At 36.3% G+C, this 19,350-nt stretch overlaps 3 protein-coding genes across 3 annotated transcripts; all 3 read left to right on the forward strand.

Moving 5' to 3' along the window:
* Window positions 1-2,093: 2,093 nt before the first annotated feature.
* Window positions 2,094-4,231, forward strand: mrps17 (mitochondrial ribosomal protein S17). Its single transcript, XM_079247691.1, has 3 exons — window positions 2,094-2,192; window positions 2,570-2,713; window positions 3,294-4,231. The coding sequence occupies exons 2-3, from the start codon at window positions 2,591-2,593 to the stop codon at window positions 3,609-3,611; spliced, it is 441 nt and encodes a 146-aa protein (XP_079103817.1). The 5' UTR covers window positions 2,094-2,192; window positions 2,570-2,590; the 3' UTR covers window positions 3,612-4,231.
* Window positions 4,232-4,849: 618 nt separating this feature from the next.
* On the forward strand, window positions 4,850-12,883 carry LOC306761487 (protein NipSnap homolog 2-like). The gene is made up of 10 exons (XM_079247679.1): window positions 4,850-4,983; window positions 6,076-6,185; window positions 6,280-6,325; window positions 6,438-6,532; window positions 8,078-8,148; window positions 9,549-9,689; window positions 9,820-9,851; window positions 10,577-10,671; window positions 11,073-11,156; window positions 11,638-12,883. The coding sequence occupies exons 1-10, from the start codon at window positions 4,892-4,894 to the stop codon at window positions 11,700-11,702; spliced, it is 831 nt and encodes a 276-aa protein (XP_079103805.1). The 5' UTR covers window positions 4,850-4,891; the 3' UTR covers window positions 11,703-12,883.
* A 709-nt stretch (window positions 12,884-13,592) lies between these two features.
* Window positions 13,593-19,341, forward strand: cct6a (chaperonin containing TCP1, subunit 6A (zeta 1)). The gene is made up of 13 exons (XM_079247675.1): window positions 13,593-13,827; window positions 14,438-14,501; window positions 15,269-15,403; window positions 15,548-15,721; window positions 15,870-15,973; window positions 16,060-16,330; window positions 16,755-16,837; window positions 17,448-17,544; window positions 17,665-17,812; window positions 18,364-18,497; window positions 18,603-18,705; window positions 18,806-18,878; window positions 18,971-19,341. Exons 1-13 carry the CDS (start codon window positions 13,691-13,693, stop codon window positions 19,041-19,043), a joined length of 1,596 nt encoding a protein of 531 aa, XP_079103801.1. The 5' UTR covers window positions 13,593-13,690; the 3' UTR covers window positions 19,044-19,341.
* The last annotated feature ends 9 nt before the right edge of the window (window positions 19,342-19,350 follow it).

The following is a 19,350-nucleotide window of genomic DNA, read 5'->3' on the forward strand; positions in this document are numbered from 1 at the left end:
CGAGCTTTACTACAACATGGCTCTGATTAAGACCAGACTGGTGTGCCTGTGGTTGGTTCTGAGCTGCAGCCAGTTTCTGCTCAGGGACAAGACCGTTAACATTGTGGTATGAGTGCATCTGTGCTAAGGTCTCCCACTTTTAGACACTTATATCAGCTCAATGGAGATCCACAAGGGCTGGTAACTGCTCAACAATGTATTTGTAAATTTTTAAACATTTTACAATCAGGCTTAAAAATCCACTTATTAAAGAAAACGTAAGATGCATATGGCAAAAATTAATACTTACAATACTCAAGCATAAACACAGTTTTGTTTCTTACAAGTTATTTTAAGGTTATCTTGTGTTTTCTTTGGATAAATTTTTACTAAAATAAAAACAAAACTTTCACAAGATAATGGAGTAATTATCCTATTAAAAATTTGGCTAGAATTAAATCCAAATCGGTTTTTATAATTGAAGGAAGAGACTCCCACAGAGCAATATGTGGCAGTCTGATTCATCCGGCTATCTCAGTCAGTGGACCACATACATTGATACATCTCTTCTACTACAGATTCATTGCCTCTATCTATGAATAATGTGTTCTCCTGGCATTTGTATCTAAAAGCAGGCAGTCAAGATTAATGCACAAATTCTTCATATGAAAACCTTAAACATGGCAAACATTGTGCTTGTTAAATCATCAGTATGTCAGCAGTGTCTTTGTGATCGTATTAGCTCAGTGGTGTTGGTATGCACCTCAAAGCATCACTGTGCCTTAGTGCAGCTTCACAGTTGTTAACACAACTGCATGTTCTTAGTCATAGTAACTGTGTAAATTAAGACTGATTTCACTGTGATAACATGCAATTCCCTGATAATGATGTGTTTTAATCATAAATGAAGTGCTAAGACTGTATTTAATTATTAAGGAGCTAAGTTAATAAAAGGCATTATCACTGAGGTGGCAATGAAGACACATTCTTTCTGTCTTCTGCTTTATCTTTTAAAAAAATCACTAAGGAAAGTTAAAAGTTGCTTCCAGTCTTTGCATCATATTCACAGAGAGACAAACTCTTGCATTTACTCCTATAGCGACAATTTAGAGTAACCAATCAACTTAACATGCATGTCTGGATGGTGGGAGAAAGCCAGAGTACTCGGAGAGAACCCAAGCATACATGGGGAGAACAGGCAAACTCCACACATAAAGGCCACTGTTTGAACCCCCCAGCAACTTTCTTGCCGTGAGACCACAGTGCTAACCACTACGCCACTGTACATGTATCATGTCCTCAAACAAAAGACCCACTTGCTTCAATATTTATATTTGTTGCAGTATTCTCATGAAGGTTTCCACATGCTCATTTTGTGCAAGGTTAAGTGTCCCAGGACTGTTTTAAAATGGGACTTCTACCCAGTAATCTGGGTTACCATCATATAGTAGAGTCTGTCAAAATTTGTGGGTTAAAGTTTTGGCAAATAGAAATGAAACAGGACGGACAAGACAAAAGAGGTGATGTTTATTGTTGTAGTAAATATAGCTAAAAATATGTGTTATTGTGTCATAGTGCAAAGCAATTAAGTTTTGTTCTTCAGTTATCTAAGGTACATGAGAGTTTACTTTTTTTCTAAGTGCATTGTAGTCATGTCTTCATGCCTTGTGTTTGAGAAGGAGATGTTTCTCTGGTGCCATCCTGTGGTTATAAAGAACATTTAAATGCATATTGTGGAAACAAAACTAAAATGTGTAAAAACACATGAGAAGATAAGTTTGGAATTGTATATATATATATATATATATATATATATATATATATATATATATATATATATATATATATATATAATTGTACTGTACAAAGTGGTTGGTATTACTCAATCTTTAACTCTGATGGAGCTGAAATTTAAGATTTAAAGCAAATATAAAAAATAAATTGCATATAAAAATGTGCAGTATCATCTTTTTCCGTTAGATTGGATTAAAATATGTTGAGCTAAACAACAATAAACACACTAAACTGCATCAAATATTAATAATAAAATTATAAAACACTGTAATTGCGCACGCTAATTCTCAATCTCCTTTGGCTAAGCCTCGTCAGCTCCCGTAGTTACGTCATCAACACAAGCCGTCTGACAAGCATGGAGGATACCAGTCGCTGAATAATTTTTGACCTTCTAAACTTATTTGTTTCGACTCATTTCAGTGAGTTAATTTATATCTGACTTTCTGCATCTAATCTTAATTTCTCAATAAGGTTTACGTGTATGGTAATCAATTCTTATTCAATGAAGCGGTTATGATGTTGCAGCTAATGTTAGCACCCAGAAGGCTAACTATGTCTTGTCAGTCTTATGACATCTTGATTTTATAAGAGATAATTAATTAAAATGTTAACATGACCTCAGACTTGTCTATTTAATATTGAATATTTGAAACTTCTGGTATAATTGTTGGTACAAAGTTTTTATGAGTAGATTCTCAGCAGTACTATGGAAGTGTCTATCAGCAGAATCTCTTATTTGCTACCCAAACATGACTCCCCCCCCCCCCCCTTTTTTTTTTTTTTTTTTTTTTTTTAGGGTTGAGTAGATCTGGGCAGAATGTCTGTCAAATATGCATCAGTCCATGCCAAATGGATTATTGGCAGAGTTATAGGGACGAAGATGCAAAAAACAGCAAAAGTGAGAGTAACGAGGCTGGTGCTGGACCCTTACTTGCTCAAGGTAAACCTTGTCTTCCTAAGTGAAATAAATAAATAAGAAGTCCCTGTCAATAGCATATGATATGACATCTTTCATGGTCCAGTATTTGTTTAAACCAATTCTGTTTTGTCCTAGATTTTAAATTTTGAGATAATCTTTATTTTAAAAAAAAACCATAAACAAAAGGACTTGAAACATGTAATATTAATATGTTCTTACAGTTTAGACTTCGACAATATAGTCCTCCTAAGACAGGAGTACTTATTTAATTTGGTCTGAAATAAGTTTTTATTATTTTTTTATGTGTGTGAATGTGACAAGATAAAAAAAAAAAAGTCAAAATCCATTTACTTGTTTCTATATTGCTAAGTATTAAAATCAAAAGGCATAGTCATATGTAAATTTAACAGATCCTTATTTTTTCTTTTGTTGAATAGCTTTGAAATAAACTTATTTTCTTTATATAATTCATGTACAGCCCTCTTAATTAAGTTAAGATAAAATAAAGGAATCTTGAATTTTCCATTTGAAGTTGTGTTTAATTACTGTATAATTATTTTATATTTAAGCCAATTTAACATTATCTTATGTTTCTCAATAGTACTACAACAAAAGGAAGACCTACTTTGCCCATGATGCTTTGCAACAGTGCACTGTGGGAGACATTGTCCTCCTCAAGGCACTGCCTCAGCCCAGATCCAAACATGTGAAGCATGAACTGGCTGAGATAGTGTATAAAGTTGGTCGGGTGGTTGATCCACTGACGGGAAAGAGAGTTGCAGGCTCCGAGTTTGTGGACACACTGACTGACCTTAAACCTGAAGAGGAAACAACATTGTCAGAAAAACTACAGGAGCTCAACATCTCTGCTGTGTCTGCTGGAGCTGAATCCCCATCAGCACAAAGTTCTACTTCATGATGAAAAACTATTCTTTCCTTTTTATTTCAATGCCACTCTGTGATGTTTTTGTTTCTGTTGTAAATGTAGATAAGTTTATATACCAGTAGTCTATCAATATTGAATTCTTTACAATAAAACAACATTGGGAAAGAATCATGCCTACATTAATGTATCTATAATGTATGTGTGCATTTATCATCTTAAAAATTAAAAAATTATGTAGTGTTTTACAAATAGCTCACTTGAGTCATATGATCCTATTTGGTCATTTGGGAACACAGCTTGCATAGTCATTTAACTAATCAATGATGTGCATTTATAATAATATTGCTGTAACATTTTTTAAAAACACTAAATTAGAGAGTGCATCAATGAACAAATAGGTGGATGTACAGTTGTGCTCATACTTATTCATACCCTTTCATTAAAGAAGGAAAAAACAGCTGCCTGTAAAATAAGATGAAATTGACTAAAGTAATAAATAAAAAAATGTTGAAAATCATGACATTATTTTCTAATTCTGGTTCAATGGAATTTTTTTTAAAAAAAGCAAGCAAATTAGATCATTTATTACATATTACATCACTCATAAACTAATATTTAGTTGAACAATCCTTTGATGTTCGCTACAGTCAGGTGTTTTCTGTTCCTCTCAGTCAGATGTCTGCCCATGTTGACAGGTATTTTGTCCCACTGTTCAACAGAAAGTGCTCTAATTTGTTCAGGACCAATTTTTTTTTGTCTTCAACTCAATTAAATGAAAAAACAGTGTCTTATATGAAATTATAATAATAAATTATATTTTTGCAAATTTTTAGTTATTGTTCCTTTTTTTTTTAAAAGTCTCCAGTTGTTTGAGTGACTGTTGTAAATTTAGCCTTTTCTTTAATGAAAGGGTTTGAATACATATGAGCACAACTGTACTTGCTTAATGCATACAGTTTAACATATTTGTTAAGAAAAGCAGACCCGGGTACTGAAAGTCTAGGAATTTAATAAGATTATAGAGGAAATGACAAACTGAGGACTGCATGGATTTATTTGATGTTTAAAACCGTTTAAAGCCAACTTTAAACTATACAAAGCATTAAAAAGATTTTTAAAAAGCGTGATCCTGACGTTAATCACCAACAAAATATGCGTGTCATAAAGACTGCAATTTCCATGGGATTACAGTGTTTAAAATAAAGTAGACCGTGTGAACTGCCTGTAGTTACGTTGTGGAGTCACCTGGTCGGGGAGCAGCCCGGACTGCGGCTACAGCTGTGGCACCAACCCTCAACTACTTTCAGGGAAAGATGGCGACCCGAGTCCTTCAGAGACTAGGCAAAGGCCTTAACAGGACGAAAAATGGATTTCAAGTAAACGGGCCGACCACCATTAGCATCAGGTCAGAGTTGTACTGATGACATATGTCAATGCAGAAGGTTGAATGTTCCTGAAAGTGAGTTGAGGTCTAGTACTGTTGACACAAATGGCAAAGTCCGGGCTGCTAGGTGGCTTAGCCTGAAGCTAACGCTGAGGTGAACGTAGGGACGTTGGTACGTTTACTGTGCTACGTAGCTAGCATTAGCCTCATAGCTCTAAAGCTGCTAACTTTATGCTAAATTTTACTGTCCTGAATCATGAAGCGGAGGGGCTACTTATGCTAGCATATATTCTTGTGTATGTTATAGTGGCGTTTTAAGATGACGGCTATAGACTTTATGGGTTGGCAAAATTAAATCACAAATGAGTTTGTTTGTCCCAAACTGATTTAACTTCAAGGTCAACACGCAGTGAATCCACGAGCAGCAGAAGTTGTTTTGATTTGTGACTGATTGACTTTCCCCGGAGTGGTGTTTCAATATTTAAACATAAAACAGAAATAGTAATTGAAAACAAATATTTATATTAAATTGAACTTTTAGGTAACAGCTGATTAATACTTTAAATATTAAAAGCTTCATTCGTCAGGTAGTCTGATGAAGAACAATTACAGTATTAACATTCTTCTCATTGCACAACATCTAAAAGAGCCCACATGGAAAGGCTGCTTAGACGCCCATTAAAACTAATCTGGTTATGTGTAGCATGTGCACCTTATTTGTAACATTACAATCAGTGCTAAGCAAATACTGTGACTCACTTTTGAAAAGAAAAGTATTCTAACAGTACCCACTAAAATGATATATGCATACTTTTTCTGCAAAATTTTGTTTGAAGTTAATAGCTTTTGTGCATCTAATGCAATGCAACTAAATTTAAAAAGAGAGGCTATTTTTATATCTTAAAATTCATAACAAATTGAGATTGTACTTTGAATTGAAGATGTGAAGGTGGAAATAAACACTGTTAAATGCCCAGTTATACAAAAAAAGGCTTTTCAGGTAAAAATGGAGTACGTTTTTTGGAGAGCTTTTCTGCTATTGGTGGGATCTGATTACTTTGTGTAGCAGAAGAGATGTTATTTTCCAACTCTTGTTGTTTTATTCTACCACAGGAGCCTCTCAGGGTTCAAATCTCTTTTTGTTAGAAAAGTTGACCCAAGAAAAGACGCTCACTCTCACCTGCTCGCCAAGAAAGAGGACAACAATCTGTACAAAATACAGTGTATGTTTTGTTTGTAAAAGATCACACTTAATGTGAATAATCATGTGAGATCTGTTAAATGCTGTCATATCTTTTCATGTTTTGTTTTTCACAGTTCACAATGTCAAGCCAGAGTGCCTTGATGATTACAATGAACTTTGGTAAGAATGTGCTATTCCCTATAATAATCTTTTTCAGATGCCTTCTCAAAGCCCTGGAACAGTGCCGATAGTTTACTTTGTTACATTTGTATGTGTGTGTTTGTTTGTCTAGTGAGGCCGTGTTGCCCTCCATTCATGCTGATCCTGAATACCCTTGTGAGCTTGTGGGCACCTGGAACACATGGTACGGAGAGCAGGATCAGGCAGGTAAGTCCCTTCAACAGGTTGTTCAAGGTTTCATTTGCAATATTCTTTAACATATGCAAGAGGTAAAGCTGCATGTGAATGGCAGCTAATTTCATGACAGCAGATAGTAAGAAGGCCTAATAACAGTAAATGTTGTCTTTTGAGAAAAATGTTCATTTATGATCTCACTGATATTATTTCAATAAGTGGAGAATTTATAATTATTATTTGCATTAATAGTTAATTAATTACATTAGTTATGATTACATGGTGTGGGCCTTGAAGCACTAGCCATTAATAAGCATTGTTTTGAATCTAAGAAAGTTATCATATTGAATCAACCTTTTCACAACTAAGTAACACTGTTGGGCAATTTATAGCATCAGACTCAGTTTTTGAACAAAGCAAAAGATTGCAGCTTAGCAAACCGGAGATAAGTGCTGATCAGGATAAGTTCCTGATTGGTACTTTTCATCAGTAAACAATAGATTTTTTTGGCATTTCATTAAGTTGTTAAAACAATCTTAAATATAAACCATACAAATAGGTTGTGTAGATTACTTTTCCCCCTTTTTTAAAAAAATAAACAAAAGGGGAAAAACAGCTTAATGTAAATGACTTTTACATACAGCAGATTTCCACTTTGGGAAAAATGAGGAAAAAAAACATTCATAAAGTTTTGATTTCAGTTTATATAGAAAGAAGCAATGAAATTACCCTAAAACGTAAAAGTAGTTGGGAAAATTGTTTGGCCCTCTTTCCACCTCAGATCTGATTGGGAAAGGATTCATTCAGGGTTAAATAACACTGCAGTATTTATTTACACAGGCTTTGATCAACATTTATGAGCACACAACGCATGGGTGCACATACTGATTTTTAATGAGCAGTTTTTCTCCTGTTGACTCATTCTTGACTGCACGGATGTAAAAATAGCATTTATTAACAACATGGTACTTTCTTTCTTCCTTAGTTACTCAAATTAACCATTCTGGTTTGTATAGTATTAGCTGGCTGTTCATTTTGTCCTGTGGTGACATTTGTCCATCCTTCGTTGTAATCATGCATCACTGTTCTGATGGTGGCAAAGTCAGTGGTGGGAATCTAAAAAGGGAGCAGAAATAACGTGTGTAGCATGTGAACACTGGAAACAGAATTAGGTTTATTTTTTCTTATATAAATAGAAAGAAACATATGAATACACAAAAACCTCATACCACATACAAAAGCTAGATTTAGCTGCCACTTTTTAGAGTTTTAAAAGATAAATGACATCCCACCCTCCACAACAGAGATATCACTTTATTTAAAATATGTGTATAAATGAGCAGATTACATGTTTTTCTGTATGATGAAAAAACATTTTAATAAATGTTATTTTATTATTATACTGAATCCATGAGGTTGATCTTCTGTGTTTTCCCCAACAGTATTTTCTGTGAAAACCTCACATGTAGAGATCATTAATTACAGACTTGAATGTGAAAGAATATCTATCCCAAGAGATTACAGCCCATATTCAAGAGAGCTGCAATATTTCTGGCTCTTCTACTCCTTCTATTCTAGTTCACCTATGGAGATATCGGGGCGGATACCCAGCTCTCACCGAAGTCATGAACAAACTCAGGCAGAATAAGGTAACAGGGGCTCGCATTAGATCAGTTCGGCTGCTGATCTGTAGGCCAGCGTTTTAGCTGTGCACCCTTTAATTTAGACCTGAAGACCTTTTACCCCGTGTGTTTTACAATCTTTATCTGTGATTACATGAAGACCAGATGTTCAGTATGATTTGACATTTTCTGTGCAGTCATCTTAAATGTTCGTTTGCAGAATTTCAGTTTCATTCTTTATTGGTGGTAAGTGTCTTATTTATGTTGTATGTTCATGTTTAATGTCATGAAGTATAAACAAAAAAGCTCAAGCAGATGGAAACTTTTTATAGAGTTTGGTGAAAAAGGGGGGGGGGGGGGGTTATGTGAATTATGTGCATAAGAACTGAATCTGTTTAGAGTGCCTTGCCTTTGCACATCCTTCCTATACACCCTCCCAAAAATTAGACTGCTGTACAAAATGTAAATAAGAACAGAATGCAAGAACTTGCAAATTTTATGAACCAGACTGGAGACTCCACTCGTCTTGAGTCCACAGATGTGTTGTTGACCATTTCAGTTTTGATTCCTCTGAGCACAGCACAGTTTTCTGCTTTTCCTCGAACATGTTTAAATGTACTTGGCTCTAGAAAAAAAAAGATTTTTAAATCATTTAGCTTCACAACGACATTGTTGTGAAGTGGCATTGTATGTGACTTGTTCTTTGCATAATAGAGCTTAAACATGCATTTGTCAATGGCACATCAATGACAATAATGCATTTCTGAAAGCTCAAAGATCACTGGCATCCAGCTATTATCATCTAATGCTCACACAGATGTTTCCATACTCTGAATCTTTTGATATTATGTACAATAGATGGTTGAATATTCAAATGTGTTGTAATTTTACATTCAGCAGCATCTTTCCAAACTTGCTTCACAATTTTTAGAAGCAGTTTTTTGCAGGTTGTTGAACCTCAGCCCAGCTTTCCATCTGAGAGATTCTGCTTCTCTGAGGTGCTCTTTTTCCCCATGTCATTTTTCTGGCCTGTTGCCAATTAATATAATTATTTGCAACGTGTTTCTTTAGCATTTCTTTTAACTAACACATTCCCAGCCTTTTTAGCCTTTGTCGTGTTGCTGCCATCAAACTCGAGATCTAATAATTTTATGAAAAATGTTGTCTAATTTGCAACATTGTATAGGATTTTTCCTGTTCTATTTTAAATTAATTGCTGGTTTAATTAGCAAATTACTGCATTCTGCTTTTATTTCTGTTTTCCCAGCTTTCAGGAAATGGTTTAATGCATGAACATGTCAGTAAGCAGATCACTGTAGCTGACCTCACTGTTGTGATCCCACCGACCAGATAACTGGAGTTATTTGTAGCGGTTTGTAGTTGAGTCCAGATTCCCTGAACATTGTCTTGTTCTGTTTTTACTGTAGGAGTTTATGGAGTACAGGGCAAAGAGGGGACAGATGCTGCTGTCTCGTAGGAACCAGCTGCTACTAGAGTTCAGTTTCTGGAATGAGCCTGTTCCACGTCCAGGACCCAACATCTATGAGCTGCGATCATACCAGCTCAGGGTAACTATTTTTACTGTAATACATTCACCAGCATCTCTTTAATAAAAAATAATCTTGCTGCTGTAGTCAACCATCACATATGTTTCTTTTCTTTTTTAATTTCTCTGCCATCTTCTTGCTCTCATTGCAGCCAGGTACAATGATTGAGTGGGGGAATTACTGGTAAGGCATCCTTTTTCCTCTATAGTCATTTATTTGTTTATCCATCCATCTGGACACAGAATAAAAAGTCACCAAGTTACATATTTATGGTTTGAATCCATAAATATTCAATGGAAAATTAGGAATATATTCTGAAAGTAATGCAAGTCAGCCAACTTGCTAAATCTGTATATTTTTTACAAAACTTAGATGTTTTTCAGTGAATTATTTATGTATTTATTTATTTCCATGGAAAATTTTATCTGAATTTAAATTTTTTCACATGATTTACATTGGAACTACTCATTCTCATGGACACTTCATATTAAGTCCTTATTGTAGATATTATTCACCATTTTGAATATCTCCTCACTATTGTTTTATTGGTTTTACAGATTGTTGCAGATGAAATTGAGTTTATGGTACATTTTAACCTTCCAACAAATGCATACGTCTTAAGCATGAGCAGATATTTCCAACAATTTTATTAATCTTAAATGTAGTTGGCCTTTTTGTTTCAAATTTTTTAAACCAAAAAAGAATTTCCCAGTTGTGGTAATTGTGCTTGTAATAAAACTCCGTTAATCTGAGCAACTTTCTCAATTCCTGTTGTTCTGTTAGGAAAAACGGCACCGAAACCAATGAATTTGTGCTTAATAATTAAATGCTTCAGTAACAAGCTGTTTACTGTGTTTTTTATTTTAAAATAAAATAAAATTAAAAAAAAAAAATCTTGTGGTCTGCAGGGCTCGTGCGATTGAAATTCGCCAGCAGAACCATGAAGCAGTGGGAGGATTTTTTTCACAGATTGGAAGTCTGTACACAGTTCATCACTTATGGGGTAAGGAGAAAAAAAAAAACCTCTGTTCTTTTTTTTTTTTTTAACATAAGGAGGTTTTTCAAATATATCACTATATTTAAAGACATTGGATAATGGTTTGTAATGCTCTTTCTACTTTATGAGGCATATTTTGGTTCATATCTCAACATTTTGCTCATAAATTTTAATGAAGCTTTCGAAAATACATGTACACTTGTCATTTAAAAAAAAAAAGTCATAAAAATTTTTAACAAAGTAAATTAACATTTAGCACTTTCTGGAGAAGGTGCACCTATAAATCATCGGTCTTCCATCCATCCATCCATCCATTTCCTATACCTGCTGCCTATTCCTATAAAGGACTACAGGGTGTGAGTGTGAAATTGAGTAAAACCAGCCAAAACGTCTGTGTTTCCCTCCAGCTTACAAAGATCTACAGTCCAGAGAAGAGATCAGAAATGCAGCCTGGCAGCGTGAAGGTTGGGATGAGGTTGTTTATTATACAGGTTAGTTTGCTTTTTAATTTACTGGTAATTCTTCCTGATTCTCATAATGCTGGAAATGAAAATGAATTAGCTTTAAATGGAATACCATGTGGATGGCATGACTGACTTTTTTTTTTTTAAATAAAAATCTGTCCTAGGTTATGCTTCACAGTTGCTTAACTTAAAAAAAAAACCTTGAGATCTTTATTGCCAGTCACTTGAATGCATAGCAGAATGTCACCATTCACTGTATAAAACTTTAGTTTTGAGACCATGAGTCAGTACCAATATTAACAATAGATTCCATTCACTGGAATAATAGATTCTATAAAGGATATGTTTACAAATGTTTATAAAATGTGAAACAAAATAAGAGATTGAAATATAAATGTGGACCATTTATTATGTTCATTCTTGGTTGAAATATGATGAGATAGTCTTTCTTGTGTAGATACATGCTTCAAAGCTAAATTGTTGTTTCTTTGTCTTTGCCTTTTCATAGTCCCTCTTATTCAGCACATGGAATCAAGAATAATGATTCCCATGAAGAGTTCACCCATGAAGTAACCACCAACATTGGGGAAACATCAGCAGCCACTGCTACAACTACACCGATTTCTAGAGTGTAATCCACCATAAGAGCGTGTACTGCCAGAGATATCGGCATGATCTAAATAGGTTTTTGTTTCTTGCTTTGTTTCTTTACTCATGTTTCTCCAGACCCATTTTTCAGATAATTAGGTCCAAATTGTTCTCTTAAATTGTACCTGTTACAGCACCTACTGAGTTACTGATCTGTTAATGTGAAGAGTTTGAACACGGTGTAGGATTTTTCACTGTCCCCCTTCTTGTCAGGTCTGTCATGTAAAATTGAAAGAAATCTGAGCATAATTTGTAAACTCTGCAAATGTAACTGCCTCCAGCATCTCACAACTAAATCACCAAGTGCAGAGCAATGTCTTGTGTAGGCTTACATTTTACAGACAATATTCAATTTCCCCAAGAAAAACATGATTGACTGTGTTCATTTCCTTTAAAAAAAAAAAAAAAAAAAAAGGTCTTATGTTTACAATGCTTCAGTCCAACCATCTTATTGAGACATGTGCTGTGCTTCAAAAATATTTGGCTGGATGGTGGGATAAAAATGCATTATATGAAGTTATATGAAGATATTCTGAAGTTCAAGTTTGCAAACGTATCAAACAGTGTTTCAGTGAAAAGATAAAATTTCTTTTATTCCTCCTGGATTTATAAATATTATGTTAAATCCCTTGCCTCATTGGTATCTTTTGTTAAAACTCACCACATCCCCTCCAGATCTATCATAACTTTACCATCATGGTACTTGTTGTTCCCACATGGCTCATCTAGTTGTGAAGAGGGCCGAAGGATGATTTAAACCGATTAGAAAACGTGTTTGATTTAAGCAGAACTAATCCGTAATAACAAATCACTGTACATTGACTGGTTTTGCTTGTCCCTGTGGCAAACTATGATTGTGTGCTCTAACAGAGATGAAAGGTCTTTTTTTTTCTTCTTCTTTTAAATCAGTCAGTTTGTAGGTTAACATAGTGGACTTATTTCTTAAGTCAGATAAGCTCACTCCTGTATATGTAAATCAGTGAGGTTTTTATAACCATCTCTCAATGAGAAACAAGATGACAGGAAATATGTGTGTGTGACAAATGTCAAATGCAGTGCTTTAATACAATTAGTTGTACATATTGAATTAAATTTCTGATTTATTGAAAAAATTGTCTCTTCTATCTATGCTACTTTGTTGATGAGCACAAAAATGCTTACAGCTGTGATTTGCATCAATCAACCCCTGACCGAAAAATTGAGTTACATTTATTTTGCTCAAAAATGTTTGGTTGGAGCATAAACTTTTCCACTTTACTTCTGAAAAGATCTCTTACATCTCAGCTGCGCACTCCGTACACTGGTGTTGCGAGCTGAGACCATCGACGTATGTAGTGTAGTCGGACTTATGATGCCTTCACTGCCCGTGGGAGGTCTTGCATACCAAATGAAGCAAAAGTGGAAACTTGTCCCTCAGCTGTAAACACAAACTGTTCACTTCAGTGACCATTAACATTAGTATATTTTAACAATTGAGAATTCAAATTAATTTTAAAAGCTATGAAGTCATTGAGTATTATAAAAGTTTTAATAACTTAGTCCTAAACCTTCAAAAATCGTTTATGTGATCATTCGCCTGAATATGCTTGACTTTTATCTGTATGTAAATTAAAACTTGCCACTTTAAATTGCTTTCCTTACTTTCTTAGACATAATATTGACTCATTTTATATAAACATGTACTTTGGTAACGTAATAAGTTAATTATTCCTATTTCTCAATCGTTTCGGTGAGTGTGACACTTTATAAAATCAGAATTTCCTAATCTCGCCTGCTCCCCTAAAGGCAGCACGAGAACACGTGTTGGAGCCTTCTGGAAGTCGACTCCCCTTCCTAAAGCTGCCCGAGCCCGAGCAGCGTAATTCTTTGCCGGCGACACTTTACTCAAACTTCGCTGGTCGTGCTGCTTCGCTATGACCGCTGTAAAAGCTCTAAACCCAAAAGCAGAGGTGGCCAGAGCCCAGGCTGCCCTTTCTGTAAATATCAGCGCCGCCCGGGGGCTTCAGGATGTGCTGAGGAGTAACCTGGGACCGAAGGGGACCATGAAAATGTGAGCGCCGCTGGAGCTCTTTGTGCAGCACGCGTGCTATGCTAGCTCACTGCTAACTAGCTAACATGATCTGCTATTCAGCGTTGAAGTACTCTTTTAACAGTTATCAGTTTGTTGCCACACGATCCATTGTATTAAACAGGAGTAAAGTTTTCTGTCCTCTGAGTTTTAATGGTAATTTAGTGCAGCAGAGGCCTCCTTCGCTACACGATGAAGGGTTTCCCGGCGCACGTTGCCCTGCCCAGTCATCGTCTTGATCCCTTTTTACGACCAGAGCTAAAGTTAGCCACAGCTAGCTAGCATGTAATGCAATACGGGGAGGCAGAATCATAAAGTTTATGTCAGCATGAAATAAATTGTGACACTGGTAAGCAATTGAATTACTCGATTGGTGAATTTAGATTGTATTGTAAAATCTATAGTTCTGGCATGCTTCTGCTTTAGTAAGCAGTGGGCGGACTTCTGTGGGATCTGGTCATGTCACGATCGGTGGAAAATAATAGTTTTAAGCTACCAGAAAATAAAGTGGAAACGCCACTAATGGATTTGTAATGAATTTAATCGGCTTAAGGTTTACTTTTAATTGCTATTTTGCTTATTTGACTTGCAGGTTGGTGTCTGGTGCAGGAGACATAAAGCTGACCAAAGATGGCAACGTTTTGTTACACGAGATGGTAAGGAAGTGATGATCTGTCAGATTAATGGCTCTGTGCAAACGCTTTATTCATTGATACTAATGTTGGTAAACAATAGGGGTGGGAAAATCGAATCGAAAAATACAAATAAAAATAATCCATTATAAAACTTTTGTAATTTTTTATTGATCTTTTAACATGTCTTTTTGGGCATTGTAGCAGCAGAATGATGGTCTGGCTACTGTTGTTTTTTCCTCATTGAAATCAAGAAAAATGACGAGCAAAAAAAAAAGATTTTAAACATTTATTTTGTTTTTAATCTCCAAAATCAGCAATATCGAAGAATTGTAAGAATCACAATTTAAATCGAATTGGCACCCAAAACATCCAAATTGAATCGGGACAGAAGCATATCGTCACAGCCATTGTAAACAAAACAAACTTTTTATGAATAATGAGCTTTTTGTTTTGAATTAATGTGCTACTTGTAAATGCACAAAATATAAAATCGGCTTTAGTATTAATTTGTGGTTGCACAATATGTTATTAGTGATTTTAGTCAAGCTGAAGAAATAATTGTTCATGTTAACATAGCTGATGTTTCACTGTCGCTGCGTGATAGCAGATTAAACCACAAATTTATTTGTATCTAGATACCCATGACGGTACCCTGATGAAAACTTACATTTAATGCATATTAATGTGCTGATATACAGTTAAAGGTTTACACACACTTTTCCATTAAATCTAATAGGAAAGTGTGACTTTTGACAGCATAAAAAAAATTCCTATCCATTTCTTTCTAGCAAATTCAGCACCCGACAGCTTCATTGATTGCAAAGGTTGCTACAGCGCAGGATGATATCACAGGAGATGGAACCACCTCCAACGTCCTCATCATCGGTGAACTTTTGAAGCAGGCTGACCTTTATGTGTCGGAGGTAAGCTTCTGAAGTGTCCTAAATGTACAATGCTGCTTATGAGGGACTTTTATTCATCCAGTGGTGATGTCAATTAAATGCAGTCAGCTCCCCCAAAATATGAACTGAGCAGGATTGATTTAGAGGCAAATGTGTGGGTTTCAGGGGCTTCATCCAAGAATCATTGCTGAGGGCTTTGAAGCAGCAAAAGAAAAAGCCCTGGCTGTTTTGGAAGAGGTGAAGGTGATTCGGGAAATGGACAGAGAGACGCTCATCAATGTTGCACGCACCTCACTCAGGACCAAGGTCCATGCAGAGCTTGCAGACCTTCTCACTGAGGTGAGATATGAAGGACTTTGTAGGCTGAGACGATGTTTTAACTCCTGAAACATATTGGGGCAGATATTTAAGAGCAAAAGAATTTTTATTGATTCATAGAACATTGGTAATATATTCATGTGATCATGACAACGTTGTCTCTCTCCAGGCTGTAGTAGATGCTGTCCTTGCCATTGCTAAACCCAATGAACCCATTGACCTGTTCATGGTGGAGATCATGGAGATGAAGCACAAGACCGACTGTGACACACAGTAAGTTTTAAAATAGACTTTGATAAAAGCAGAACTTCATCCTGTTACTGAAAAGTCTAAATGCTTTTTCCTCCTTTCTCTCTCAGACTGATTAGAGGGTTGGTGTTGGACCATGGTGCCCGCCACCCAGACATGAAGAAGAGGGTAGAGGATGCTTACGTGCTGACATGCAACGTGTCCCTGGAGTATGAAAAGACAGAGGTCAACTCTGGTTTTTTCTACAAAAGTGCAGAGGAGAGGGAGAAACTTGTGGCTGCTGAAAGGAAGTTCATTGAGGATCGTGTGCAAAAGATTGTCGCTCTGAAGAAGAAAGTCTGTCCTGATGATGAAAAGGGTTTTGTCGTCATTAACCAGAAGGTTGGTTGAAAAAAATCTGTTTTTGTAAAATGACTGATTTGTTACAGTTTATACAGCTGATGACTTGAGCTGAAATGGAGGGGTCTAGACAAGAGTATACAAGTCAGATTTGTGCTACTAAGAAAAAAAAAAAAAGCCTCTTTCTGTGTAAGCATAATTTGGGACTGAATTTCTATAAGAGCACTGTCCAGCGAAGTGTGTTGTCAGGCGCACAGTGAACACCCAAGGATGCTGATGTAGCTCTCCTTGGTCTTTAAATTCTGTGCCACAGTAACTCTGATCTGTACCTCTGCATTAGGAGAGTCCACTCCTCCCCTACATGTATTCATCAGATCAGAATAATCTTCACATCACTGCCAAATGAAATGACTGATTATTCCTTGAATTGATGACTGCAAAAACAAATGTTCTGTGTGGTTTGTAGGGTATTGACCCGTTCTCCCTGGATGCCCTTGCTAAGGAAGGCATTGTTGCCCTGCGCAGAGCAAAGAGGAGGAACATGGAGAGGTAAGAAAGGAACTTATTTTAGAACAGACAAATGTGCTTTTTATTTTTTCTCTCTGTGAATAAAACAATGTTAGTGTTTTAGAAAAGCACTTATGTAGACTCATCCCTTAGTCTCATCAGAAAGGACTGCAAGAAGGTGTCTTCACCCTCTTGCAGTTGAAATGTTTACAAAACGTTCGGTGTGCTGCTGCACTGTCTTCACCATGTGACATTTATTGATGGCAACGGCGCTGCTAGAACTTCATATGCGGTGGTGAATAGCCCTTTTTTTCAGCTTTTTTCTGCATTAGCCACAAGATGAACACTTTCTGTAAGCCAGAGTCTTGTCAGCAAAATGATGTTGTGTTCTTAAAATGAAGTCTTTTCTGTAATGACATTGCATCTGAATTGAAAATGCACAAGCTGCAAATTGGAAGACTTAATGATGAATATTTATGTGAATTTACGTTAAGAAGCCCTTACCATGATCACTCCTCGTCTTTAGATGCTTAAATCATTACTCGGGCGTGTGTACAGAAACGATGCTCTGGTCGTAGAGACAAGTGTTTTAACGTTAGTCTTTATTTACATAAAACTGTGTTTTACATCCAGTTTGTTATTGCCTCTGTAGGCTCACACTTGCTTGTGGTGGCATTGCCATGAATTCGGTGGATGACCTCACACCCGAGTCCCTGGGCTATGCTGGACTGGTGTATGAACACACACTTGTGAGTGTTTTAAGTTCTCTGGTTACATTTAAAAGAAAATTTAGATTTTTTTTTTTTTTCCTTGCAGTGCACAGTATATTGTTTGTAAAAACTTTTCATTACCATCAATGCTGTTTGCAGGGAGAGGAGAAGTACACATTCATTGAGAAATGTGGGAACCCTCGCTCAGTTACCCTGCTGGTGAAGGGGCCTAACAAACACACCCTCACACAGATCAAAGACGCTGTAAGGGACGGTCTGCGGGCAGTCAAGAATGCTATTGAAGATGGTAAGGCACTGAAATATTACCATGTGTTTTAGTCTTTTCAAACAATTTAATGAATGTATTTAGCCAGAAGTCAGTTTCCAAGTTGTACAAAACAAGTTGATATTTGGGGATCTCAATAAATTGAGACACTTTAGAAACTGTTGAAGGTTTCTGGATTCAGTGACTATCACGGTTTATAAAGTCATAATTACTAATTTGTACTATTTTCTAAAAGTTTACTAACTTTCTATTTGAAGGTGACACTTAAAATGTTAAGTGAAGTTGCTGTCAGTCTTTGTGTCCACTTGCACAGTGAACACCCAGGGATGTTAACATGGCTCTCTCTGGTCACATGTCTGTGCTACATCATTTCTGGTCTTTTTCCTCTGCATTAGGAGAGTTTTTCCTCTTCTACATGTATTCAGCTGATCAGAACAAACAAAACTGAATGTTTCTCTTAATCAGCTGTTTGTTTAGCTTTAGACTCACTGCAATTGCTTCATTTAGGTAATGCCATGATCCTCAACATCCCTGATTATTCTGAAAATCCTTTTTACATTTTGTCCCTTCAGGCAGTGTTGTGTCTGGCGCAGGCGCATTTGAGGTTGCCGTTGCAGATGCTTTGGTAAAACACAAGCCCAATGTGAAAGGCAGAGCCCAGCTGGGAGTCCAGGCATTTGCAGATGCTCTTCTGGTCATTCCAAAGGTGAGAAGCCTTTTTATCGTCCTACTCTCTGCTCAAAGAGATCTGAAACTGATTTATCAGTGGATGTTCATTTGTATAAACCTTTTTGTCTTTTATCTTTGATAGGTTTTGGCCCAAAACTCTGGCTATGACCCACAGGAGACCCTCCTGAAGCTCCAGACAGAGTACAAAGAGTCTGGCCTGCTTGTTGGGGTCGACCTCAGCACAGGTCAGAACATGTAACAAGTGCTTTCATTTTCAAGTTTGGCGTAAAATTAAGTAAACAGGTAAAATCTCAAGTGTTTTACCTGAACCATTCTGTTTTTCAGGGGAACCAATGGTAGCAGGGGAAGCAGGTGTCTGGGATAATTATAGTGTTAAGAAACAGCTTCTCCATTCATGGTAAGATGTATTTCTAAGTCCTAAGGCCATTATAAAATGTGCATTGACCCTGATTAATACTGTTAAATTAACTTTTTTGTTTTTATTTACAGCACCGTGATTGCCAGCAACATCTTGTTAGTGGATGAGATCATGCGAGCTGGAATGTCTTCTCTGAAAGGTTAAAGGTCAACAAACAAGCTGCAGCTGTTATCGTACTCACGGGGATAGTTGTCTACCTGACTGTTCCGCTAGCGTGTTCCTGCTCTTGGCATTCTAAGCACCCCCAGTGGATGGACGGGCTGTAGACCTGCAGCATCCATCCCAGCGTCTGTCAGAAATCATTTTTCTGCTATTCATGTATTTTTTCATGGATTTGTCAACGCTTCCCTCTGAAATGATTGGTTTATTTATGAGATTTTGTTAAAAGCACTGACTTCAAACACAGTTTTGTTTCTGCCCATTAAAGTTTTTCTCAACTCCCAAAATATCT

Source organism: Telmatherina bonti (assembly GCF_933228915.1).
Source record: "Telmatherina bonti genome assembly, chromosome: 10".
Classification (NCBI taxonomy): domain Eukaryota; kingdom Metazoa; phylum Chordata; class Actinopteri; order Atheriniformes; family Telmatherinidae; genus Telmatherina; species Telmatherina bonti.

Bases quoted from the DNA above. Each gene is read 5' to 3' on its own strand.
- mrps17 (XM_079247691.1), top strand. From the start codon at position 2,591: ATGTCTGTCAAATATGCATCAGTCCATGCCAAATGGATTATTGGCAGA. The intron at 2,714-3,293 runs GTAAACCTTGTC...GTTTCTCAATAG, and splicing joins TGGACCCTTACTTGCTCAAG to TACTACAACAAAAGGAAGAC.
- LOC306761487 (XM_079247679.1), top strand. From the start codon at position 4,892: ATGGCGACCCGAGTCCTTCAGAGACTAGGCAAAGGCCTTAACAGGACG. The intron at 6,186-6,279 runs GTATGTTTTGTT...TGTTTTTCACAG, and splicing joins CAATCTGTACAAAATACAGT to TTCACAATGTCAAGCCAGAG. The intron at 11,157-11,637 runs GTTAGTTTGCTT...GCCTTTTCATAG, and splicing joins TGAGGTTGTTTATTATACAG to TCCCTCTTATTCAGCACATG.
- cct6a (XM_079247675.1), top strand. From the start codon at position 13,691: ATGACCGCTGTAAAAGCTCTAAACCCAAAAGCAGAGGTGGCCAGAGCC. The intron at 16,331-16,754 runs GTTGGTTGAAAA...TGTGGTTTGTAG, and splicing joins TTGTCGTCATTAACCAGAAG to GGTATTGACCCGTTCTCCCT. The intron at 17,813-18,363 runs GTAAGGCACTGA...TTGTCCCTTCAG, and splicing joins CAAGAATGCTATTGAAGATG to GCAGTGTTGTGTCTGGCGCA.